Raw genomic sequence first — 26942 nt, 5'->3', positions numbered from 1 at the left:
GAACTGTAGTTTTAAACGTATTTTCTACCTGGTAAATGAGCAAATAATTCTGTGATTAGGGCAAAGTAGGAGCACACTTCCTCAAACATAGGCAAATTACACCTCTGGTGAAGCCCTTCCTTGCCACCAGTATCTTCTCCCTTCCATCAGAGCAGGCTGGCAAAACACACTCTGACAAGGTGCATGAGTCTCTGATTTGTTAAAGTCACTGAGAAGTCTTTAAAGGCTTTGCTTTGGCAGATGTTTTAGCAATTGAAATCCAGCTCATCTGTAACTGTGTGCCCTTTTGCTTCAGTAAACAAATGGCTCAGGTGCAGAAATCATTCAAGTTAGCTGAGTTCCCTCTGGCATGGTTGAAAAACCTCATCTGTCTCCCTGGGAAAAATCAGTGTTGATACCACAGGCACAGAGGAAAAGCCACTGAAAAATAACTAAGTTGGTTTTCTTCCCTTTTTATCCTTTATAACTGCAGGTTTTGTGAGAAGCCCAGTGAGTATTTGAAAATGTGTTAGGGAGCTGAAGGGTGTAGACAGAATTGAGGGCTAGGAAAGGTTTGCTACCTCATAGGAAATGGAGAAGCTCTGACCTACAAAGCAAGCACTTTCTTTGCTTCATGGGGCAGATTTGGGAGATGAGGAGGTGAGGGTTCATTGGTCTGGGATTTTAACTGGAGATTCTTCTTCCAACCTACCAAGGTTTTGTGGGTTTGTCAGCAACTGGAGAATTGTTTCTCCAAGTTTGGGGGCGGGGGGTGGGGAATGGTAACATGGGAGAAGGAAGAAAAACGGCTCACACTTTTCCATTTTAGGTTTATAAACTCAAACTCTACCCCCTACACTGTGGGGTAGAGTTTGAGTTTATAAAGCTCCCACAAAAAATAATCAAATATCCCACTCCTTTGCTAACTGATTTATTTTAAAGCCTCTAAAGTTACACTCCCTAAGCAATAATCATTTGGGGGAGGATAATGTTTTCTTGCTGTTCCTTGTTTTTACTGCTGCCCCTTGCCTTGCTGTGTCCACTGATTCAAGCACAGACTAAAAGCTTTCCAGGCCAATCTCAATCCTCCTGTGTGCTTGCCTGTTGCTGGGAGAAGGGATTTCTACTTGATGCAGTTGATTTTCAATCGTCCTTTCTCCCCACTGATGCTGGGCAATGTGACATTGGTGTAATGCCACCAGCACAGAGCCTAGGCCAGGAGCCAAGGCAGTGAACAGCCTGCTAATTAATTGTTCACATTTCTCTCCAGACCCCCTCCCCAGAACAAACACTGTGGAAACAGGAGGCAGCTGTTTCTATGCAGCCCTCTGGAAATGTGAAGCAGAAGTGGTTTACTGCCCGTGTTATGGTTTTACAGGGATGGCAGTAAGGGCTTCTGGTTGCATGAAAGAAAATGGACTGGCTTTGATATGGGACAAAAAGATTACTGAAAATAATCTGAGCCTGATGCATCTGTTCTTACCCATCCAAAAAATCCCAACAACAAAAAAAAGCAGTGTCTACGATGCTGCCTGGAGTCAGTGGAGAAAGAGGGACCTAATTTCTAGGCAGGAAGAAGGAATTAATGTTCAAAACACCAAGCAACTACTATAGATACAATTTCTGGTAAAGCTGTGTATATATTCATTTTCAGTTCTGAGGCAGGTAATACTCAGAGCTGATGGAGTTTGTGCATCTTGCACCCTTTCTTGTATATGCATACTTGTATGTCTTTATTTATGAATATAAATAAGTTAACAGATTATTTACATCACTGTACAGAATAGATCTAAACTCAGTTATCAAAATGCATACAACCTGCCAGTGGATTTAGTCTGTTAACACTTTGCATTTCATCTTCAAAGCACCAAACAAACATTAATTATTTACCCAGACGGCTTCCCACTCACCAAAAGGATAAAAAATAACAGGCAGGGTAAGGGATGGAGCTGAGGGAGTGCAGTGTGTTTATAAAAAGGCAGCTTATTGTGTATCTCTCTCCTGCCACGAGCACTGGAGACTGATGCCTTTATAAACTCTGCAGTCCAAGTGTAGGAGTAGCCTTTGTTAACACCAACTTGGCAAAATGGGAAAGTCCTCATTCAAAAGCAAATGATCCGCTCTTCATTTTCAAAAGCTTTGGCCTCTTCTTGGCTTATCAGGTTCCCATTCAAGCTGGAGGAGTACAACAAAAGGCATGTGAGTGAAAGTAAGGTAGTGACCATTTCCCATCATCTGTGTGCATCATCTTTGGTGCAGAGGTTTGAAATGTCATGTGGGCTGCATGCTTCTCAACTGGGAATGGGTGTTAGGCTGGATCCAGCACTGCTGTTCCCACTGCACATCCAAGGAACAAGGCTCCTCCCTCAGAAATAAAACCTGAACACACACCTGAGCTCCAGTAACTGAACTTGGCATTGGAAACCCAGCTGTTTGCATTTCAGCAAGCAGCACAGAGTTGACAAAGGTACTTACTGTGCAGTGGGCTGGTTTAAAGATATTTAAAGTCTACAGAGCATTTTGTGTCTTCCATGACAACATGGGAAGAAAATTCTGTGAAGTACTCAAGCATTATTAATGTGAAATGACCGATAGTAAAATTTTCAATTCTGGCTACATAAAGATAATCTACATTGATACTTATATCCCTGAAAATGAGCAGCCTGGTTAAGTGCTGCACTCAGAAATGCTGAAACCCATTAAACCATGCAGATTTATAAAATTACTTGGGTTAATGAATGCCTCTGAACATTCAGGCCAGAATCAAAAGACAGATTTCAGTCTGAAGATTCAGAATTATCTGAGGGGAAGTTGATGCCTCTTCTGTAGACGAAAGCTGACAGTGGCTTTTGGAAAAAGTACCTCTTCCACATCTCCAGGGAACACACTAGTCAGACAGTGAGTCATTGTCTTTCTAAGCAAGAATTCAGTGTCCTTTCACTAAAACAAATACATATATTTAAAAATAAATTTCATGTTCAATAATAAAGCAGCAGTGCTAAAACCAGCTCAGTTCTATTGACTCCTGAGCTCCCTGAGGTGAGGGAAGGAATGTGGTATTTGGCTTTCGGCCTTAAATGTACTCGTGTGACTATGTGATGCCCACCTAATCTACAACAAACAAATCCTACAAAAAGTTAATCTTCTTGTAGCTTAGCACTTTCAGTATGTTTGGAGCACCGCCCAAAAAAATCCAAGCACAAATGCTGTGAACCAGACTAGTAATGCTGATTAAAGGTAATCATCTCCTGCTTATTTGGCATTTAGGTCCTGAAAAGCATGGACATGTTCAGAAGTTAAAAAATATAAACAACAAGCAAAGCTGGGTCTATAAATTCAGGCCCTGATTCTGCAAATCAGTGGTACAGACAGATGTGTACCAAGAAAACTGCCTGACATTCGTAACACACAAGGAAATGTTTCAATGGCAGTGGCTTTTTACATGTCTGAAATCCACAGCTGGAACTACAAGCCCTGCCTCACATAAACTTGCTCTGAATTTTTTAGGCTGGGAAGTAGTAAGGCCAGTAGGGTTTTAAAGGGAAAGGAAGTTTACAAAGTGACCCTTTGAGAAAGGGATTTTTACCAGATTTCTTGAATAGTCGTGTTCTCCTTGAGAGCTTCGCTGAGGCACTTCACCCCTTTGGCTGTAATTTGATTCTGGATAAGCCTGAAAAAAAAAGCATTTCATGTCAATCTAACATGCAACTAATTTGCAGCACATGCACAACCTGTGCTCAGCTTGACATTAAGGAGCAAAGCTGTCTGCCACAAGAAAATGACTGTGATTTTATCTGTGAGAATGGTACACAGTATTGGTCAAATGTCCCACATGCACTTTCAGAAACAGAGCTCAGAGTATTAATCTTTTCCTTTTAATCTTGCATGTGGTTCCATTCTGGAGATTCTGAGCAATTTTAATTACACAGCTGACAAATTTCTGCTATGTTCACTAGTGGTATGAGATTGTGGTATTTAAACTGAGACAGACAAACTTCTCAGCTCTGCTTTCTTACTAAGAAGACTGTGAGACATTTTTAAGTGATATACAGAAAATTCTGAGTACAGACCCTGTGTAGGCCTAGTGTTTTAGCAGTTATGATCCAGAAGCTGCCAAATATTCCAGTCTTGTTTATCAGACCAACAAGATCTTTGAAAAATAAAGCACTGATTCTGACTCTGGTATGAGCAGGTGCAAGTCCCAGTGAAGCCAACTTACCAGCTATAAATTATGTCTCATCTGAGCTTACGGAAGGAAAAAAAAACATCCCTAAGATCCTCAAGCAGTGAAACTGATGAAACAGTAGGTAACTCTTATTTACCACTGTAGACCATCCCACTAGCTAAAGATGAACAAAGGCCACTCATCTGCATGAGTATAAAAATACTCATCAGCCTAGCTTAATTCAGTACTCACCTTGCAGTCTACCATGGTGAGCCCCATAGCTGTACTATTCCATGTGACTGGTTGCATGAATCCCTAAGGATTCAGGATGAGGCTGAAAATTGGAGTGTACAATTGAACAATCTCTGAGGGAGGGAGGGAAGGAGGCATTTCCATTAAAGGAGTTTCTGCACTTGGAATCAAAATGCAAAGGGATCCAGTAGAATCTTTCTGCTACTGGAAAAAGACTTTAACTCAGCCTCAAATTCAACTATCTATATAGGTCACCACTTTTGGAGGTATCCACTGGTGCAATCAACAAAGCAGGATATCAATTTGTCCACTGGCAGACATCCTTGGACAACACTGAGCCATGACAAAGACATTCATCTCGATTACTATGCCTGCTTTGGCTGGGGTAAGTTTTATTATGAATTCAACCCAAACTGCTCAGTGAATTATATCTGCAGCTGTGCACAAAGAAATCAAGCACTTCCCCCACCGTCTTTTCATTTTCAGGGTGATGGGCACCATAGCTTCTGCTGCTTTCAAAAGAGGCTGTGAGTACTTGGCACCCATGACAGCCAGCATGCTTCCTAAGGGGCTGGAACTAGGAATAATACAGGGAGTGTGCTGGAGTGTGGTCAGCCAAGTCTTTGTAAAGCATACAAAGGGACTCCATGTCTGGTGTTCCCTTGATCACTTGAGATTAATGGATGGCTATTTTTTTTTTTACAGCTCCCATCTGCCCAACCCCATCCATTGGCAACCTCTGGATTAGAAAAGCCAACGCTGTGTTTTCTTAGAAGTGTAAGAAGTCTTACTGTGATTGCTAGAAATAATCCCTGGTTTCCTGGGGATTGATGCCTTGGAGATGAGTGTCATGCATCAGTGTACTGCTAGCTTGAAAAGCAAGCATCAGGCAAATGTGACATGTATCTGTCTGTCACCCAGGTTCTTGGTTGAAGAGTTACTTTCATAGCATGATAATAAACAGAAAGAATTGTAATAACCTTATGCTATTCTAGCTGTCTGCTTGGGGTTTTGATTTGTTTTTTTTTTTTAACTTTTGATTTTGAGGTCAATACTGTTCCCCTAATGAGAGATGAAATCAATCATTAGTTTGAAAGTTACCAGAAACAGCTTGAACTTTTCCCTGTATGGAAGCAGGTTCCAAATGCTAGACAGCAGCTTTATTAACTTCCCTTTAGAACTGTCTACAAGCAGTCAGCTGCATCCAGACCATGCACAGAAGCTGTTACTGTGACCTACATAGACTTGGAAGGTGAAGCTTTAATGTAGTGACTGCCAAAAAGCCTGTGCCACTGTGGAATGTAACTCACCATAAATGCACCAGTTTCTTGTTGACCTTCAGCATCTCTGCAAAACTCATTGCTGCCTCATCATCCAGCTCGTTTTTAGTCAGCCTAAGTGGGAGAGAAAATGTCCACTTAGGATGTTGATGTTATTTTTCAGCCCCCTTTTTTGCAGCTTTCTGTCACTTAGCTTTAGACAGCCAAAGGGGGATGTGCAGTTCCTGCCCTGAGCAATTTGTAAAGGCTGGACACAAAGAGATATTGAAGAGAAGCCCTGGAGGTAAAAGAGACAAGAGTATCAGATCTTTATTTCTCTGAGCAATGCTCTAGTGATACTTTCTCATGATGCTTTAGTGTCTGAAAGGTGAATGAGGTGTGGTGGGAAAAGGTACAGACAACACTGAAGAGGTGCAAAAACTGAGGACAAAGAACTTGACTTCATATGATGGAAAGGAAAGAAAGTGGGGAAAGCAAGATGGAGGGAGCAGAGTGAGGCATGACACTGGTCACTGGAATGTATCCCAAAGGACACGTGCTGCTGATCCATTACTCATGCCCACACTCTTCCAAAGAGATACCTTATAGCTTGCTGCTAGGGAAAGCAGAGGGGATGAGGGCAGGGAGAAGGAGCAGGGAGAGTAGGAAGGGCAATGGGATTGGAGGACATAAACCAGCATTTGGCTCTGGAAAAGGAAGCAAGGGAGAAACAGACCACACTGTCAATTACCAGAATATCCTCACGGAGTTGTTGTGCTGCATGGCTTCAGCAATACTCTTGCCTCCCTCTGTTGTGATGCCATTGAATGCAAGACTGTGAAGTAAAGATACAAATGTCTAAGAAGCAGAACCACTTGGCTCTCCCACTGCAAATACCAGGGAATATCCTGGATGATCTGCTTCCCAGATGTACAGCTCAGCATTTGTGTGTTTCAAAGGCTCACATACTTCACAAACCACTTACAACTTTTACAAGTGAGAGCAGTTCACAGTCTGCAGACTGAGTGAGGTCTATCAAACAGTCCACGAGGTTTGCTGTCAGTGAGTTGTGCTCTTGGGACTGACAGCAGAGTTGCACTCAGTAATTTTGAGAGTTGAGGATCTTAACAAGGACAAAGAGTTGTGCTTAGCAGCACACAGGTTTTTACATGTGTTTGTCATCCCTGTACAAAGTGGACACTTTGTCCTTTAAGTCCTCCAGGCATCCAAATACTTCACTCTTCTTCTACATACAACACCTTCTTTGTGTATGGAGAGATGAGCTTGTAAATGCTTTCCATTACAAACCACAAACATTCCTTAGTCTGCCCTTCATTCTTTGAAGAGACATTGGCAAAATCATCCAGTCAAAGTTATGTTCTGGGCTTTAGGAGTTCAGAAAGCATCTCCCCCCTTAAAATAATGCAAGGCCTCAAAAAATGTAGAAAGGGGAACCAAGTAGAGCAATAACAAGTCTGTATTGGCATGAGTCCCTCCTAGCTTCAGCTTAAACTGGATATTCTCAGTCCATCATGCCTGGGCCTAAAAATGGCAAATAAAGTAAACTGATGTAGTAGGGATTATCTTCCCTTGGTCTTCACATAAAGCTACCACAGGTATTTACTATGAATGCTAATCATGGAGCAAGATTAGCCACGAGCAAGTACACTGCAGAGCAGAGGATTCACCTTGCACAAATGCCAGCAAACCCAAGCTCGAGACAGCACAGTTGCTCCTCTTTATTTCTGCAAATACATTCATCAGCATATTTGCTCTCATCTGAGAATCCCTGAGCTCTGATTCAAGTTCAAAATGTTTTCTTTCAAGTCTGATGTGTCTGGATGGATTGTGCAATTATGGGAAGATGGCTATTTCAGATGGCTTTTAAGTTTAAATATATCTAGGTCACTGCACCTGTTCAGCTTTTAATTTTTAAGCTTGACTACCCGCTTGCAGAAAAGAGGACAAGGCACCAGCTCTGAAATCCCTGGATCTGAAGTGGCAGCAATAAACTCTCCAGAGATTCCCAAACTCCCAGAGTATTTCTGAAGAAAATAGAGCCATGTGCCACCTTGTGGGGAAACTAAGGAGCCTTGCCTGCTCCCCTCACCCTGGAGGCCAGTGGAACTGGGAGACAAACAGAAAGGGTCACCATGAAGCCAGTGCTCCAGCTGTGTGGAGGGACTCCAAAACATCTTTAAATCTTTAAATCCCCAGCCAGCATTTGAAAGTTTAGCAGGGAATGGGCTGTTTAACACGCTGGTTTCTGCTGTGCTTCCCACCTCACCTGTGTTATGGCTTCCAGAAGGCTGGTTTGAGATCCATCCCTGAACTCCAGTGACATCCAACACTGAATGTGTGGTGGTGTAGCTCCACTGGAGCACAGGATAAGCCCAAATATAAGAATGTCCCAGCCCCTCATATTATGGCCTACAAAGTGCTTTGGTAAGAGCTGCTGCACTTTTTCAATAGATGCTGTTAATACTGAGCTCACTGGGAACCCAATTCTGTGACAGCTGGTGCCTCCTCCTGCTAATGCCCCCAGATCAAAATGGCACCCACTGACCATGTGCCTTCACAAATGGCAGACCTCTGTGCAGCATGAGGGCAGGAGGTGCACACAGAGGAAAGGATGCCAGTCATGTGGTATTTTTAACTTGCCTAAAGGCTGCACAGGGCTTTTTGACAGAGTCTGGCCTCGCTTGCACCAGGGACCTCTTGGCTGCACAGCAAAGGCTGCAATACCAGATGGCATTCCAAGCCAACCAGCCAACCCTTGGTGGGAAGAGTCATTGCTTCACAGCAGGATGGAAAAGGCAGCACTGAACCAAGCTGCCTGGCTCTGCTGATGTTTTACCTCACGTTTGTTAACCTGGGGTGGTTCCTCAGGGCCTCTGCAAATGCCTTTGCTCCTTCGTCTCCAACTTGATTACCCCACATCCTAGTGAAGACAGGAGAACATGAGGTATCAGTTGTGCTGCCCTATTGATTCTTGGCAATGAATTCTCCCTGTTTCTCTCCTCTCCCCTCCTTCCTGGTTACATCCCAGCCTTTCAGGCTCGTGAGGAACCTGGCAGGTACCCTCCCCAGTGAGGCAGGTGTGTTCCACTGCCTGCACATGGCACCAGTAACCTCTGCTGACTCACCAGCACCCTCAGGCCACAGCACAGAGGCAGCTCTAGGAGACAGCCTGTGCAGCAGGGATGCTTTAGGGATCACCTTGCTGCACACTGGTAAGAAATAGTATTTCCAAAGGCAAAACCATCCTTGATTACACAAAGGGTTATCATGGGAGAGAAGGTAACATGGTACAAGCTGGAGAGATTTGATCAGAAACTAGGAGTACCTGGTCAAATCCTTTCCATGCAGAGTAACCACTTTGAAAATTCACCTTGTATTACAAGGTTTGAAAACACCTCTGTTGAGGTCTATGTTGTTGGGTTTTTTACAGGGATCCTGGCTTGATGACTCAGAGCCACACTCAGCTTACGGGTAATTAGTTGGCAGCTCTTTTAAAATCAATTGAGCTCTGTGGTATCTAAACATATGGACTTCCAGTAAGTTCCCCAGAATTTCCTTGTCCTCCAGAGCCAGTGCAGTTTACTATTTCAACATTTCTCTCCAAGCTATCCTAAGTCCATTTGGAGTGATCATCTCCTCCACAGGAGAAAATAGGAGTCCTTCACTGAAATTACAGCAAGTACAGCACAGCAGACCCAGCTATATGGAAGTGTGCAGGTTGCTCACTGTATTTGTGAAATGTTGGAGAACAACAAAATTAAAGGCCAAAAATCTGATTGTACACATCCAATTTCCATGTCTCACAGCTACTGTGATTTTCACAATGGCCAAACAGAAGTTTTAATTCCATACTAAATTTTAAGAAATGTGTTCTCCTGTAGAGTGAAAAGAGAAACTGGGATTTGCCAGAAGAGGAAAAAATAAATAAAATAAATCAAACCTAGCACCTTTCCTGAGAAACAGGGCAGGAACTAAAGGTTTGGAGTACATGCAGAGCTCTCTCCAGTAATAGCACTTTGCAATTAGGGACAGCCTAAGGGAAAAGGACAATGTGAATACCCTTTTATTCTCCCAGCTCACAACTTTATCAGCATGTGATACAGAAGGTTTGACAGGTGTAACAATGACACTCAATAACTAGATGCACTGCCAACTGTCAAGAAACCATACAGACTTAAAAATAACCAAGTATCTCTAAAGGAGTTGTGCTGCCATAAAGAAAGTGGCTAGCTCTATATACTGTCCTCTTGTTTGTTTGTTCCTCCTTTAAGATTCCGTCAGAACAGTGAAAAAGAAAAGAACAGATGCCAAAGCCCAAACCAAACATTGTGTGAACTGAAGAACAACAAAGCAGCATTTTCTTCCATGGAAAATGTGGCTATGCCTCTACACTTGTTTGTTCTAATGCTGTTGTTGAAGAGGGAAAGAACAGAAGGAGGAGAGAAGGTAAGCATGACAAAAAGGAGTCCTAAGGGATTTACAGGTGCCTGGCCAAGACCAAGCCCTAACTTCTGCTCTTTAGCACTGAACTTACCCAATTTCGAACATTGTCTTGCTCTTCTGGATGGCCTGGGCAAGGCACTTCCCTCCTTCACTGGTTATTTTGTTTGCTCCTATTCTGCACAAAGTACAGAAATTGATGAGGTGCATCACTTACAACTGTGCAGCTATCAGAACATCAGCTCAGAAAGCCACACAAGTACTTAAGGCTAATTAACTCTGCAGGTTACCTGCAGTTATCAAAGATTAACCCAGAGTGAAAAAATACTCAGGCACTTGACCTTTGACTAAAAGACATAATTTTATGTTGTCTTTTGCATGTTTTGCATGTCAGCCCTCTAAATCAGAAGTACTGCAGTAGAGTCTTGGGTTTGGTGCTCAGTATGTTAGAAATGAGCTTTAGGAACTGATCCTCAGGGCAAGGACCCCGGCCTTGTTTTTAATATAATTCATACAATCAGCAATTGCTACAGAGCTCGTGAATTACATGCAGCATGTTTCATGATGCCACAGGGAACAGAATATTTCTTGACTGTGTGTTTCCAGAGCAGACTGCAGCTGATAGGCACAGACTGCAATAATTTCAAGTCTTTCTGTTGTAAGCACAGGCTCTAGGCAGTGGCATAGGTCAGTGTAGCAGTCAGTCCCAGGCTGGCATTTTACACAAGGCCTCTTCTATTTTTAGCCTACGTGGATATCAAATGGCTGGAGTTCAAGGGAGAGATAATTGCATATAGATTGATTTAAAGAACAGATCAAACCCCCAACCCTCCCCCCCAGCCCCAAGCCACTACATTTACATAAAACTGTCTTGTTTGGCTGACTTTGGGCACATGAATGTGCACTCCATCTCAAAATAACCTCTAGGGTTACTATGTAGCCTGCATGCAACCATCCTTCAACAGATTTTTTTTTGTGAAAGCTACATTAAATAAGCAAAGCACTGTCAAAGCACTGAAAAAACTAAGTGCTCCTGGGTTTCAAAATTCTGCAAAAATTTCAAGTAGGAAGGATATGGCCAGAGTGGGGTTTCAGACCAAGTCAGTGGTAGAACAAGGACTAGAACCCAAAATTCCCTGGCTGCCTGTTCCTACATTCCCTCCCAAAGCTGATATTGCTGCAGTTACCTCTGGTTTCTGCTATGGAAACAATTAAACCATTGGTTAATGATCTACCTTTATGTCCAACAAACGTGCATGGCCAGACACTCTTATCTGGGGAAGTTCCAGGAATTAAAGGGAACAAGTCACCAGGTGAATTTGGGGAATTCCAGAGTTGAGGTATGACACCAGCACAGCCCGACCCCAGTGGCCCATAAAAGGTCAGACACTAAAAAGCTTGGTACTAAATCCAAGGGAATTTGCCTGCTGGAAGCAGCAGCAAGGTCCATGCACAGCTTAAGCCTCGCTCAGGAGCTCTGACTGGATTTAGGTAAAGAACAAGTCTCATGCACTCCTTTAACTCACTACTGTATTCCAGAAAAGACTATGGATTCAAGAGTTTCACAGGCTGCCATCCACTGCTAGACTACTGCAAAGCAAATATATAACAACAACCTAAATTATATTTTATTTCAAATACAATTTTTGTCTTTTTTTCTACTCTTCCTCCCCTTTCATGGTGCTTAATCTTAATTAGGATAGTGTAGAAAGAAAAAAAAATCCAACATACTTAACATATTCCAGGCTTGAACACTCTTCAATTAATTTTGCAACATATTTGGCTCCAACATCAGTGATTTGGTTGTTGTATAAGCTTAAAGAAAAATCACATTGGTAAAAATAGGTTATTACTGCTGTTAAATATTTACAACCTGAATGTTTTATGATGCACACATTGCATCTATCTTTTCTGTGAGGCTTTGTACATATTCACAGTTGCTTGTGTTTCTATTTTGATATATAATTCATATTGTGATGGGCTAGATATAAAATATAAGGAGACCAGACTGCAAATCATGAATATTTATATAATTTTTTAAATAAATGGTCTCCACAAGCAAAGTTTCCCTTTATTCCTGTGCTAGTACAGAAATAATATTGCCAGAAGATAAGTCAAAAGACAAAACACCATAATGTACTTTTGGTCTTTTAAAAGTCATAAAATCCCCTTGCAAATATTACTGAAGAGCAGATACCTGAGCAGTTGTACTTACATTAGGGCACTGGAGGAAAAAAGCTATTCTTGGTATTCATGTTTGCCTTTCAAAAAGTCATTTTTATGTAGCTACTTAACCAAGAGCAGGAAGTCAGAGCTAACGTGCCTTCCAGCTTCAGCTTCATTAAGAACTAATTAGGCCCTTGAAAGAAATTGGTATCACGAACATGACACTGGAAACTGCATGTTGCTGACAGCAGTCTCTACCAAGCTGTATCTGCTTTGCATAGTTGAAATAAATCAGTTTACAGTGGAGAAAACAGCAGGCTGTAACTACACATGCTCTCTTGCTTGCAGTCTATTCCTTCCCCAGCAGAAGGCTTTCAGTATAAAAATTAGCAAGCAGGTTAATTGGTGGTGCACACTGTGCCACAGAAGGCTTTGATGCCAGCAGGAGGCTGTGAGGGAGTGTGATGGGAGAGGAAGCTGGGGTCCTTGTCCCAGTGAACTGTCACAGAACCATTTCTGACACAGAAAGCTGCTTTGCTTAAACTGTACTTTCCACCCCACCTCTGCTGTGTCAGTGCTGACAGCTTTAGAGTTTTATTTTCCAGTATCACTGCTGAGTGTTTTGCTCACAGCTGGGTACGTACCCCAAGAAAGACACAATTTGGTACTTGGAGAGTTCTTCATACAAGATCCTCACACCATGATCTGTGACCTGATTTACACTGAGCCTGGAAAGAAGGGAATGAAAAGTGTGAATCAATACTTACTAGAAACGTTCATCACCTGTGAGTTAACAAATGCCTGGAGGCCTATGCATTTTCCTCTGATATTTTAACAGGTCCTTATGCCACATATTAAAAGCTGTTAAGGGAAATGTGAGCTCACATTCATGTGTCTCACTCCAAAACTGATAAAAATCAGAAAGCCCCAGATCTCCTAGGTAATGCTCTGGAAGCTGTCCACAGAACTGAGAACAATGAAATGTAGGAAGTCAGACTCCAGATAAACATCTCACCCTCCTTCTGTGCTTACTGTGATTCCAGGAAGAAAGTCTGCTTAACACCCTAGCAAAAGCAAGCTGTCCAAACTACTAATCTTGCAATCTTCTCTCTGAGTACAGTGAATGAAAGCCAGGCATCTTGAAAGTCACAACACATTCAGGCTTCACCAAATAAAGGTTGTGAAAAGCCCTGGCCAGAAAACAGAACTGCGCTCCCATGGGTGTGCTAGATGTTTCTAATTTTATTGCCCCAGCCAGACTCGAAGCAAATCAATATCAGTCATTCACAGAACAAAAATGCTTTGTCTCACAGTTGTTTGGGGTGGGGCTTTTGTTGTTGTTGTTGTTTTGGGGGGTTTTTTTGGTAACTTCTCAAGCTTTTTCACCTTATGGACAGGTTCAATGAAGCATTCCAGTTGCCATTAATCACATTTTCTGGGTAAAGCTGTCCCTATGAAAACATTTTGACCACATTTAGTTTGCACACAAACTCAGTACCTGAGGATTTCCTGCTGAGCGTCCCTTATCACCAACAGCCACCCTAGCCTTTGCTAGTTAGCAACCTGGTCCCTTTGGAATGCACCACCACACAGGAGAAATCAGCCAATTTCTACAGATCAGGACAGCAGCCTGCTTCTATGAAAGGGATAGTTAAGCTCTTGGAAACAACATTTCCTGACCTGCAGAAATTGCTCATTAGAAATAAAAGTTCCAACATCTGAAGATACATAAAGGGATCCTAAAAGGGCAACCTAAAAGACTGTTTTGGTGCTGGGGATGGTGTTAGGATCACACTGTGTATGGCATGATCACATGATAGGCACGAAGAATGAAAGGCTGCCTTTGCTTCTTTGTTTTGTCTTATGTTTCTTGCATTTTCCCCAGGAGTTTCCTTATTGCTTTCTCCTGGGAAGTCAGTCAATTTGCAAATCACTGGGGAAAAAACCAAGAGTCACTGGCTTTGATTTATTCCTAGAGGAAAACAAGGCAAGGCACAGCCAAACAGGAGGAATAAATCCAGTTGTTAAAAAAAAATTCTCATGGGGCTGAAGGAGCTTTTAAAGAGATCCTGATTTACTGCACCTAAATGTTTGGACAAATAAGATATATCTACATGGTACAACCTCAAAGGGCTGGAGGTGAAACAATCTGGCCTGTGATGTCAGAGGTGGAGTTAGTTCTCCCTGTTCACACCAAGCCATGTCCTCCCTTCACAACACCTCAGGGGAAACACAACATCTGAAAGCATCAACTACATTCATTCATGGATGTATATGATAGTTTTTGTCCTATGAAAGCCAGACATTTGGACAGGATGCAAAAGCAAGAAATTCAGAGCTTCTGATCAAGGGTTAGGAGGTCCTCCCTTACCCCTTATGATCAAAGGCAGAGATGGCCTCAGGCAATCTTCAGATAATGGAAGATTGTTTTGTTTCCTTTTTCCTTTAAGCACCTTCTCTCATAAAAATTCTCTTCTGAGACAAAACAATTTGAGATGGAGCTAACTAAACGTACAGGTTTAAACAGTCTGTGCTTCTAAGAACTTCTTTCCACCCTTTCCATTTTGGTTTCCAAATCCACAGCTTATCTCTGCTCCTATGACTACATGAACAAAGATTTCAGAAGATCTGAAATATTAATTTCCAGCAGCACTGATCCTCATCTTTCTCCACTTGCGAGATCAATTCCTTCATCCCACCGGTTTGTGGAATAAATGAAGAATACACAAGGACCTGCTTACATACAGAGACGCCTACCTGATGACTGCAAGCTTGCTGAAACAAGGTTGCAGCTGCTTTATTCCATAGTCATTGATGTTGTTGTTGTCCAGATCCAGAGCCAGGCGCTTTCGGAAGTGGTGCAGAAGGAAGGAAATGGCGCTGCAGTCGGCAGAGCAGGCGTTGCAGTAGGCCAGCTTGATGTAGTTGGCATGCATGCGGCGGGCTGCCATCCTCCCCACCTTCTCACTCTGCGTCTCGTACAGGCACCTCAGCATCCACACAAAGTTGGGCTGCACCTGCACGTGGTTGTAGCTTTTCAGCCTGGACCGAGTGTAGCCTTTCAGGCGGGATTTCATGCTCTCCCCAAGGTATGTGATGAGTGTTTTTCTCTTCCTCTTAATGACCGCAGGTGAAACTAAATGTCTGAAGAGCTTCTGCCTGGGTCCAGAAAGCAGGCCACAAAGAAACATGTTGGTAAAATTAAAGTGTTCTTTATTTTGGAAAGGATCCCTCCCTGCTAGTTGTTTCTTCAGCCAGGGGATACGAAGGCAAGTAGGCTGGGCAGTCTCCATGGAAGAACATTCACTGAAAAACTCAAGTAACTCCTTGGTACCCACCTTCTCCTCCATAACCAAAAATAAAGCTGTGAAAAAAGACTGAAGGGTTAAGTGCAAGAACTCATAAGTGGCCTGACTGTCACAGCCACTGTAACCTTTAACTGTCCTGAGAAAGCCCAATTGCAAATCTTCTTCAGAGATATTTGCCGATGAGACTTCCTCCTGCTCAAAGATAAAGGAAGAGTTCTCCATCCCTTTGTATGCCATTTTACCCAAAGCTAGAAGACTTTCCTTTCTTGACTTGAACATCTCTGCTTGGCTCCTGATATTGCTCTTCAGCAAACTTGTTTTCACTGATCGGTTCAGGTGTACTTCAATCATGAGCAGAAATACATCTGTTAATGTAACAGAACTGTCTGGGAGCTCGTGGCTGTCAAACCACTGGCTGGAGTGGAAGTGCTCAAAGCATTTAAAGATAATCCAGCAAAATAAAGGCACTGAACACAAACTGCAGAGATTTGGGTTAGCTTCCAACTGGTTTGACACCAGTGCTCTTCGCTGCTCATCTTTGAAAAACATAGCTGTGTATTCCTTCAGGTTATTCCTGGAGAAACCACGGAGCAACACCTTCTTCCTAATGATGTTTTTTTGGATCTCAGTTCCTGTCCTGGCAGTCAGAATTTTCTTGGATCCCTTAAGAAGCTTTCCTCTGAGAAGGCTTACGAGCAGTGCCAGGGGGTGGATGGGTTCATTGGGTGAGCATACCTCAGGTACGCTGCTGAGATCAAAGCTGGAATAGATCTCATCAAAGCCATCAAAGGTGAAAAGAACTGTATGAGGGAACTGCAAGATGTGATGGAACACTTCTGCGGGGTCCTGGTCTGGGTAGCAATTATATTTGAAGAGCAGGTCTTTCAGACAGATGGCTTCATCTTCCTTGAAGCAGCTAAACATCCTACACCGAAAACAGAAGAAAAACTTGGCCCCTATGTCCAACTCCTTCCTGGCCCAAAGGCTTTGTATCTTTTGCAGCAAGATGGATTTTCCAATTCCTGCATCACCGTAGACATAAACAGTCTCTCCATCTTCATTAATTAGCCCAACTGCATCATCAAAAAGGGCTTCTAATTGTCCCACCTGGCCAAGACTCTCATTGGTAAAACTGACCAGCTCCATAATACTGTTGGAGTAGATTTCTTCAAGCAGCATCTCCTCCTTCTGAGCGTACAGCATAAAAAACTTGGAGTCCCGTCCCAGTTCATGTCTGAGTTTCTGGCAATACCTGCTAACTAAAAAGACAGTGAACTATTATTAAAGAGACTATTATTTAAAAACCATGTATAAAAAACCTATGTATACAATGACCCACCTCTTTGGGAACTCAGAGGGGGTTATAAACAAAAGTAATTCTGATGTGGAAAGGGTTCTTTGGCAGATTAATTCTATTTGTGCTGCCATCATCACTCACTTGGGAAATTCAGGTGCTAAAGAAAGGTCACATGTGAGCCACCAATTCCTGAAAGCCAATACTGATGCTGCACAGGTTTAAGGGGTTACTATCCTTCAGCTGAGACTCAAAGCCAAGCCCCTGACCCTTTGTCAAAGGCTGCTTAATCTCTGCAAAGGCTTGTTGGAGTTGTTGGTCACTGATTTCACTTTACTTATATTCTAACTGCAGTTGTATCAGATAGGTGGCTATTCTTTCCTAACTTCTTCAGTCATTCATATTATTGCAAATAGAAGCCATGCATTTTAGAAACCTAGTACCAGGCATCTCAAAGATTTTTTTAAGATGACAAAAAACCCACAACAGAATCTCAGTTATTGCACAACGTTGGCCTGTGGGTCTCAACAGAAACTTTGCTTCAGATGAGGACAAAGTAATTCTTATATTTATGTAGTATGGAAAAACCTCTCTAGAGGAAATAATTTCTGCATACTTAAAGTCTGATTTTTAGGGTTGCGAAAAATCATCATTTAGGATGACAATAATTCTGGTTGGAAGTGACTTCAGAAGGCCTAGTCCTACCCCCTGCTGAAAACGGGATCATTTCTGACATCAGATGAGGTTACTCAGGGCTTTGTCTAATTGGATCTTGAAAACCCCCATGGAGACTGCACAGCCTCCCTGGGCAACCTGCCTCATTGCTTGACTGTTCTCATCATGAAATACTGTCTAGTCCATGGCCAAAACATCACAATGTTGCTAATAAATTGTAGTAGAGGCCTAGAAAATACTACAGCTGGCACAAGGTAGTTCTGCCATTGTGTTACATACCTACAAACAAATGCAGAAAGAGCCCAAGTTTAACAAAACAGGATGTAATTTATCAACATCACCCTTGTGTTACACAGTGTGCCTTATAATTTGGCTAATTAATTTTGCCTTTTAATTTTCCCTGGCTGTGCCTGCCTAAACTTTTACTCTCCTGTCACTTGGTTGGAGCTTCCTACATAGCAGGGCACTTCTGAGGGAAGGGATAGAGATGCATGGCCTTACCTGGATCTGTATTTACCACAGGTTTACTACAAATATTCTCTGAAGGCTTGTAACCTATTTCATCCAGCCAAGGCTGAAGCTCATAGTAAGCATCAGTGACTTTCTGCAGGACATAGACGAAATATTCCGAAACTTCTTCTCCCTTGCTTTGAACCAAGTCTAGAATTTTGCGAACCTGAAGAAACACCACAGGAAGGATCATTGATACACAGCATTTTTATCACAGTAATACCTGTCAGCTGCTTTAGGATCCTTTCTGGACTGGAGCAGGGGTCCAGAATCAAAACTAGTGCTTCAGAAAGGTGAAATCAAAATCCAGCTCTGAATTGGAGCCACCACAAAACCCAAGTGCCATTTGTGTTTGAGTGTTGTGAGAGAGTTGGTTCTGCAAGTTAAGGTCTGAACTTGTAGCTCAATCACACTAACCAGAAACAAAATGGGTAAATACCAGTCCTCAACAGGGAACCCAAAGGATTTCCTCAGCTTGACTACACAGTGTATTTTAAACCCTGCTCTGTTTAAAATGAAAATAGAGATGGTTTCTCAGTGCCCTGAATTCACCCTCTGTTTTGTAAATACTCTAGTCACATTTGGATTTACCTCAGGATCCAGCCAGGTTCAGAGCAGGACAGGCTGAATCCCTCCCTGCATCTTAACGCTGAGCCAAACCCCTACAACTTTTCCTTCCAACAAAGCAACTCAATTCTCCAGGCTCCCCCTGTACAATGGCCCCCCTGCCTGCAGTTATTACCAAAACCAGTGGCTACCAGGCAGTGGCTGGAGCAGCTCAGCACAAAGTGTCACCTCCACAGGCAAGGCAGAGGGTGATCTCTGTGCACCAGTACAAGGCAGTCCTAGTACAAAACCCTCTGCAAGACAGAGAAGTCATCTGGAGGCACATTTTGAATGTCAGGATCCCCTTGCTAGAAATGAATGAAGAATGCAGTTCTAAACCAGACAAAGGGTTTCCAGAGACTGTGGTCTCTTGTGAGCTTAAATCGGGGTGATGTACATGCAGCACAGCAAAGCATGGAACATTTTCTGACAACTTGTATGCTCTAAAAAGCAGTTTTATGCCTTCCAGAGAAGCTCCCACAGAGTCCACTTCACTTACACTACTGTGGCCTGCTCTCTGTCTCTGCTTAGACTCCTGATGCATGGCCTCCCCCTCAGCTTTGCATACAACCATGCATATTATGCTGAACAATAAGAAATTGAGATAATCATACAGTGTGCATTTATTCAGCTTTGACCCTACACACAGTGTGAGCACTGTGTTACCATTTCAATATGCCAGCAAGAATGATTATTTTATGAAAATCTGCACTGTTGGTGAAGTCCAAGGTCTTTGAATTTTTTATGGTTTGCCTCCTCCTAACTGTGACAGGGCTCTGAAGCTGCCTGATTGGTTGGTCTGGGAAACAATCTCCTCAGCTGTTTCAAGCTACCATGCAAAGACCAACTGTGTAAACGGTAATTTTCTCCTAATGAAGGGAAATAATTCTTGCTACTGATGCCCAAAGATGAATTAAAACCCCAAATATGCCAGGATACATCAATTTTCCACAGAAACATTTACAAGGTACATAGGTCTTTAAATAGAAAGGAAGGTGTTCACACAGACAACAAACAATCATTAACTTCTAAAACAACATTTCATTTCTGTCTCTCCTACAGCAGGATGATCTATCCCACAGCATCCAAAGCAGATTTTCCTTGCTATACTCTAACAACCATGTGGCCACATCTTTATCAGAGGACAAAGCCGCAGCTGGGAGGGACAGAACAGCAATTATCACCCTGCTAAATTCTTACAGCTGCCAACGGGCATAACCAGCAGTGCCAGCTGAGCTGGAAAGGGATGTGCTGGAGATACTCATCCAGGAAGAACAGGGTGGGAAAACTCAAAAACAACAAAGATTAGAAAACACACTAGATGTAAAATTGTCAGATGAACCTTTAAAATGTGGTGATAAACTGAAAGTAACCAAAAGCTTCACTGGCTAGAGAAAAAACAATTATACCTTATCTGGTTGAGTAGGAAACTGGACAACAATCTCTGCATCTTCAGTGGAGAAGTAGTCGTTCTTAATCAAGTTATCAATCAAGCACTGCGTGTTTCGGATCCTACTGACCAGAAGCTCTCGGTGAACTTTCAGCAAAGCAATGAAGGACAGAGGGCTTGTTTCTGGAGGCTTTTTCACAGAAATGTCCATATTAGCACAAAGTTGGCCTTCCATCGTTGAGATACCAAGAAGCTGCTTCACCAAGCCTCATCTTTGAAAAACTGTCCATTTGTAGTGACAGGTCAGCTCAGATTTAACTTCTGGCAAACAGGAAATCTGTCCTGCACATCACCAAGCCTGCAAAAAGTAATTGTACAGAACCTCAGTTCAAACCTTACTCTATGCACATACATCCTTCAGTTAGACATCACAGAATACTCCCAAACTCTCTGTAGTATCATGGCCAACTTCTTAATCATGTTTCTTCCTTAGGTACTTTCATGTATTTGTTCAGGTTTTGAAAAATAAAATACCTACAACTGGCAGTCTCCCTTCTGTTACCGGTATTTTACTCTAGCTTGCCTCAAACACCATCACTGGCATCTGCTTAAATTATTGCCTGTTCCTAATGCATAATTTAATATTTTTTAATAGTTTTTAATGTTTGAGTAGACAAAGCAGGGCATCTGTCCAAACATAATCTGGACAAGGAAATAAACGGAATAAAATTATACTTCATAGCAATTAATTTTGTAGGAGGAATTAATTTATAGTAGCAATTCACTCTGCTTTTTTTTGCTACAACAAGAGACTGTAAGAAGTGCTGAAAATATAGTACCTGTCCCTGAAAGCAAGGCCTTGTGAACTCTGAGGCAGTTTTAGCTAAACTAGAAAAAAAGAGTTTAGCTTCTAAGGATACAAGGTTCGCCAACACCAGGAGGGATGCTATTTTGAAGCCATACTCTTTAGCATGAATGCTCTCTCCTTGTCTGCAAATACATACACAGTGTATGCCCTTGTTCTCCAAACCACCTCTTGGGAGCTCTTTTTAGATGCCCATTTATTCCTATTTTTTCTCAACAGGGCATAAAGCAAGAGGAATCAGGATCAGACTGCTCTCTGTTTTATTACTAAGGCAGGGCTTCTTGTAATTTTAGTTAGTGTGCCCACCATATAGTAGGTATGAAGTTATACTGAAATTACAATTCAACAGTAAGTTCATTTAGGTACTATTTAGATACAAATTGCACATATGATTTCACATGCAGGAAGCTAATTTTTTGCCAAGATCTCAACTGAATCACCTCCACACAGACAGTGAGAATCTGCATGATCAACACAAATGACTGACAACGCCCAGTAACAGTTAAAACATACTGTTGTTTCAGCAGGTCAAGGGATATCTGGAAGAATGTTCTTAGATTCTGATTACAGTCATATTAACAAAACCAAAAGACAAAACCCTTCAAAAATTCTGTAAATGTGCCAACACTGCTGCTACAAAATTCTCAGTTTCCCAAGACATTTGTGGTGATGGCAAACTTTCTCAAATGCTCCCCAGCACTCCCCAGTCAAGATATAACTGAGCCTTGCCAGTTCACAGATTATTCTAAATGACCTTCTACTGGAACAATCTCACTTCTATGGGTTTTCTACATCAGAAGCTGCTGTCTGCATCAGTGAAGCTTCCCCTGCTTGATGCTGGAGAAAGACACAGTTTATGCCACTGCATTTTAGTGATACTAACTATCTACACTCAAACCAGCAGGGCAAACCAGCTTAGCCCCTCAGATTTCCCAACAGGTCCCAGCTTAGGGGGTCTGACCTGCATGGATGCAGATAACTGCATTAAGAGTTGGGCTCTCCGAGGGCTGAGACCTGGCAAATCCCCAGCACAACTGTTCTGGGTCACAGCCAACTCCCAAAACGGCAAAACTGTTTCCAACAATCGGAATGTAACCAAGCAATCTGAATTTCTTACCACACCAGTAAGTGACTGCATCTACTCCGACAAATCAAGCTTTCATTACCCCATTCAGATGACCCACCCGAGGAAGTGGCTGATTTCTGAGTCACTCAGCTTTCCAGAAGCCACACTGGCACATCTCTTTGTTCAAGAAAGCTCATTCCGTGACTGAAGACCAAGCATGTTGAAAACATAATTTAGCCTTAAATATCTGTAGGCTTTAGTTAAAGAGATAGCATCATCTTAAAACATGCAATTAAAATATTAACCCTACTCTTTCAAGATACTGCATCCACCGAACATTCCTAGCTTGCTTTGGCTATTCCAGGACCACGTTGTTCTAATGCATTTTCTTTCTTCCTAATTTGTAAGAAGAACTGAGACAAATATTCAGAAAACCGTAAGAACGAACCAATGTGATGTCAAATGTACAAAGCAAATTGAGGTATTTTTTTCACTATTTCAGTTCCATCTACAAAAAGCACAAGAAAGGAAAGAAGAAATACAGCAGCAGGACAGAACATGAAAAATATGGAATGACCAGAAGGTCTCAAAGATGTCTGCCCTGCATCTGACTACATCCATTTCAGTACAAGCCAGGTCTGCTATTGGAAGGGGTGTGCATACAAATGCTGCAGGACAGAGCAGGTTCCCTTTCACACAGGGTGATCTGCAGGAGAATGGAGAAACAAGAAACCAAGCAGAAAGAAATATAAAGTGAGGCTAAATCTCAGGGAGGAAAGGAGAAAGAACAAAAAAGCCAAGCAGGGATTGGCAGGACTGGCAATATGAATTCTGTGCATGATGACATACTCAGTGATATTTTCAATGAAAATACTAAATTTAATGCAAAACCCCACACCATCCAGTACTGGAGTACTTAGTATTTTTCATCAGTCCTTTTTAGTAAGAAAAAAATGGCAATTTCCACAATTCACAGACTAAGAAAATCCATACCAGATGGACACTTCAAATGGTGCTGGAACAGAAAGACTTCCTGCTACATGTATTCATAGCAAAGTGTATCAGCTGTATGAAGAAACTTGACATATATGATTCTGTTTCACTAGGGCTTTCTTTGTGTTGTTGGTGTTTTTTTGGCAGTGTTTTTAAAAACATGAGGCTAGTGTGTAACAACATCAGGTCTCCAGCTTATCTGCAAGCCCATCACTTCTCTGTCTGCAGAGTCCCAGCTTCCACAGTGCTTCAATATGATTTTTTCAGTGAGGGAACACAAGGTTGCTGACTTCTTGTAGACAGATCTGTCAGTTTCACAAAGCTAGGTTACACATCTGGTATGTTTAAAGGTAAATGCTTATGCAGCTTATAAACAGGCATTGAAAGCACTTCCTTACTAGAGTGCATGCAGTGTTCCTTGCCTTATCTTGGGCCCTCCAGATGCTGGATGCAATTCCAGTGCAATTTGTGTGACTGCAGTTGCATCACTCATGGGGATGCTGTTAGAAAAGACTGAGATACACATTAATGTGAGACACCTCAGGGTACTGCCTTCCATTTCTGAAAGGGAAAAAGTGAGTAAAATCATTTTTCTGAGAGACACCTTAAGGCTCTTACAAAGTTACGGTAAAACAGATCACCTGTTCTAACAGCAACAGCTTGTGAACACATCTATTTGCAGAAATGAGCAAATAAAAGGGAAAGACGTGCAAGCTTGACAGAGTAGCTGAAACAGCAGAGCACCTAAGGAGGAATGGAGACTGATAAGAGATGACACCTGAATGAAGCAGGAGTCTAGAATAGGGAGACAACAGGGGAAGGACTCATGGGGAAAAGCTTCCTATCTGGGAACTGAATGTACTTCTGGTTCCTAAGAAGAAAAATTTAAAAAACCCAATTACTTACTGAAGAGGCTGCCAGTGATGTTGGAGAGGAAATGCAGTTAGCCATTTTGAGGGCAGCAAAGTCCATCAGGTGAAGAAGGCAGGAAACAGACTAGAAGGAATTAAAAAGAACCCAAGAGCAGAATACCTCCCCACCAGCTAGGTGTAAAAGCCAAGAAAGGGAAGACAGGGTCTTGGCCAAATGAAATGCTGATGGGGACTGAAGTGATATGAGAAGCAACAGCAAGTGTGGCAATCAATGCCATCTAAAACCTGTGCCACTGAGAATAAAAAGAGGAAGCAAGATGGGGATCAGGCCAGGAATAAGGAGGGAAATGAAACAGGGAAATGAAATTTCTCATAGTAAGAGGTACAGTAAAAGCATCAGTACTTCCAGCAAGATTTTGTACAATCCATGTCAATAAGCTGCAGTGAAGGCACTGGCACTTTATCTCGTGTCTCCTCTGAGTTCCCTCTACTCTCAGCATTGTGCAAGCATATATTCATTTCTACTTTCCCTGGCCCTGCCCTCCTCACATCCTCTTTTTACTAAGATCTCCCAGCTCTTTCTTCTAACAAAACTGAGATGCCTGTTCCACTTCCAGAGCTGCAAGACCCCTGGCATCACAGAATGTGCTGGTTTATTGCAACAAGGTCTTGTCAAAGGTAAATGCTGTAGATAAAGGGGCTGAAGGATCTTACAGAACAGCTAAAAAACATTTCTCCTTCTGGGTCAGCGAGGGAATTGAATCAAAACGAATCTTTTCTTGATTGAGCAGGCTGCTCCAAAGGAGACTGTGTAGAATGATGCAGTAAAGACAATACAAGGAGCAAATTAATTAACAACTGTCCCTTAGAGCAACTAATTTGAGACCAATCTAGAATATTTCTGAAGAGCTGAAAACTCAGTCAATTCTACTTCTTCTGCAGTCTTGCTATCCTGACAAGAAGTGTTCCTCTAAATTGCCTGTGAAATAAAGTTCTCTGCCACTACCTAGTTACCTGCAGCCAGCAGCTGGAATATCTTCAGGATTTACACAGCACCTGGTAGCCAGCTGTGGCAGGACAACAGTGAAGCACACAAACCTGGGTGCCAGCCCAGGGCCAGGGGAGTCCCCACTAGCACAGCCTTCTGTCCATAGCAATCAAAACATAATCACTCTTCCAGAGGTGGCTGTATGAAAACAATGCTTACATGAAATGGAGCCCTATGCCCTTTGTGTCTCCAAGTCAGATTTGTTTCCTGAGAAAAGCTATTTTACAGTGCCAGTTACTCGCTACAGAGTCATTACAGCAAGAGAACTGGAAATTCTGGTATGCTTGGCAATCTGGACTCTGTCAGGCCAGCATAAATTCAACTTTTTGCTATCATTGGGAGAGACAGAAAAGGGATTGATTTTCCACATCTTATGTCATGCATGCAACAGCAATCATTTACTATTATAAGTGAATAAAACACCTATTTCCACACAGCAGCTCTCACATTTAAAAGAACTTCAGCTATTTTACTTAGTTCAAGAACAGTAAAAAACATGCAGAGATCAGAGGCAAATGGGCACGTGTGCTACACAAAAAGTCTGCATGTTTGATGAGAAGCAATGCAATGTATTCCCAAAGGTACTAAAAAATAGCCCTTTATTATTATAGCAAAAATGGTGCATTGGTAGAGCTTGTATAGAGTCTCTGGGCAGTTCTTAAATTATTCTGTTTGTGTGAATTAAAGCATACTCATCACGCCCCACTTCACAATGTCTAACTATCATCAGTGATGCTACACATGTCAATAAATGCCCAGGGAGCCGTATGTTAACATCATGTTCCTGTAAATCCATTACAACTCGAGCTCTTGCATCGCTCTGGGGTCCCAGAGATCAGCATCTTTCAGTGGTTTTTCCTCCCTCCCCTCTCTCAGTCTCTTTTGACTGTATCATAAGCTTTTGTAAGCATCCCTAGTTATTTGAAGGGCAACAGATATAAAAGAACACAGAAGAAATTATTTCTGCCTTCATCTGGTAAAATGACAAGCTTTTCTTTAAAAGGCACAGGCTTTGACAGAAATATTCCCATCCCTCACAGGTTTTGTTCCTACATATCTTAACAGAATACTCTGTATAGAAATATAACTTTATATATAGTGTTTGGATGCATTAAGAAGCCCCTGTCAGGAAGACTTTATGAGGCTTCCTTGTAACTCCTTCCCGTTGGGAAAAGATCAATAAATAATGAGCCACTACTAGAAAGCAAAGAATCTTTCTCCAACCAGAGAAATCTTGGGGAATTTTCTTTTTGTTGAGACACAGAGGAGGAGGGGGCAATTTACTGTGGTCTATAAACATGGAACTTTTCTATTATCATTTACTATTTTCACATTCAACCAGCAGTGAATCCTACACGGAAAGCTGCAGCTGATGGAATCACGGAACTGATGGAATCACGGCCAGGCCACGGGCACCATCCTGCCCGGCGAGCCGCTCCCGCCTCCTTCTCTTCCAGCTGCTTTCGGGAGAGGTGGGCAAAGCACCGGGGGCTAAGCGAGTGGCCCGTGAGATGCCTGCACTGGGATCTGCGCTGGGGCTCTCGGGGCAGCAAAAGGCTCACTGCACCCCGCCACGGCCGCCAGGGCGGGACGGCAGCGATGCATCGGAAGCGATGGGACCTCGCCGCCCTTCCCCAACAGCCCTCAGGAGTGCCACATCCCCGCCAGCATGTGGAGCACCATTTACGGCGGGCAGCGCTGCTGTGTTTGGTACGGGGCGCGGTCCCCACGCCGCGGAGCTGCGGGCGCTGCCGCCCGTCCCCGCTCCCCGTCAGGCAGCGCCGGCCGCCGGGCGGGACGGACCCTCCTGAGGGAACACCACGGAGCCCCGAAGCTTCCAGCTCAGGAGCGGCGCAGCCCTTTCCCTCCCACCTTGCAAGGCTTTCAGCCGTACCGTAGAAACTTTGCTTCACGGAAAGCCGACAGCGGGACCCGGCAGCCCTCCCCCGGCAGCCCGCCAGCGCCCCGGCCCTTCCCCGGCACTCACCGCGGCGGCGGAGGGACGGAGGCCGGGGAGGAGCCCACGGGCGCTT

General features: G+C 42.9%; 1 protein-coding gene across 2 annotated transcripts; it reads right to left on the bottom strand.

Moving 5' to 3' along the window:
* Positions 1–1421: 1421 nt before the first annotated feature.
* On the bottom strand, positions 1422–26939 carry NOD1 (nucleotide binding oligomerization domain containing 1). Of its 2 annotated transcripts, XM_054273819.1 has the most exons (12): positions 26897–26939; positions 20085–20423; positions 18061–18235; positions 15040–16849; positions 12927–13010; positions 11848–11931; positions 10211–10294; positions 8513–8596; positions 6407–6490; positions 5707–5790; positions 3566–3649; positions 1422–2154 (listed from the first exon to the last, which is right to left on the bottom strand). In XM_054273819.1, exons 2-12 carry the CDS (start codon positions 20298–20300, stop codon positions 2082–2084), a joined length of 2862 nt encoding a protein of 953 aa, XP_054129794.1. In that variant the 5' UTR covers positions 20301–20423; positions 26897–26939; the 3' UTR covers positions 1422–2081. The 2 variants fall into 2 exon arrangements, with proteins under 2 accessions (XP_054129794.1, XP_054129795.1); XM_054273820.1 differs by lacking the exons at positions 1422–2154; positions 3566–3649 and having other exon boundaries at positions 5715–5953.
* Between the last annotated feature and the right edge of the window lie 3 nt (positions 26940–26942).

Source organism: Melozone crissalis, unplaced genomic scaffold (assembly GCF_028551555.1).
Source record: "Melozone crissalis strain CALT ecotype California unplaced genomic scaffold, PUWL_Pcris_2 ptg000016l_1, whole genome shotgun sequence".
Lineage (NCBI taxonomy): Eukaryota > Metazoa > Chordata > Aves > Passeriformes > Passerellidae > Melozone > Melozone crissalis.
This window is presented reverse-complemented; position numbering and strand designations above follow the sequence as displayed.

What these genes read in the sequence shown, in the direction of transcription:
- NOD1 (XM_054273819.1), bottom strand. Translation starts at nt 20,300, where the DNA reads ATGGAAGGCCAACTTTGTGCTAATATGGACATTTCTGTGAAAAAGCCT. An exon ending in TTCCTACTCAACCAGATAAG is followed by an intron (nt 18,236 to 20,084) that starts GTATAATTGTTT and finishes GTGTTTCTTCAG; the next exon opens with GTTCGCAAAATTCTAGACTT. An exon ending in AACTCCGTGAGGATATTCTG is followed by an intron (nt 5,791 to 6,406) that starts GTAATTGACAGT and finishes TCTCCCACTTAG; the next exon opens with GCTGACTAAAAACGAGCTGG.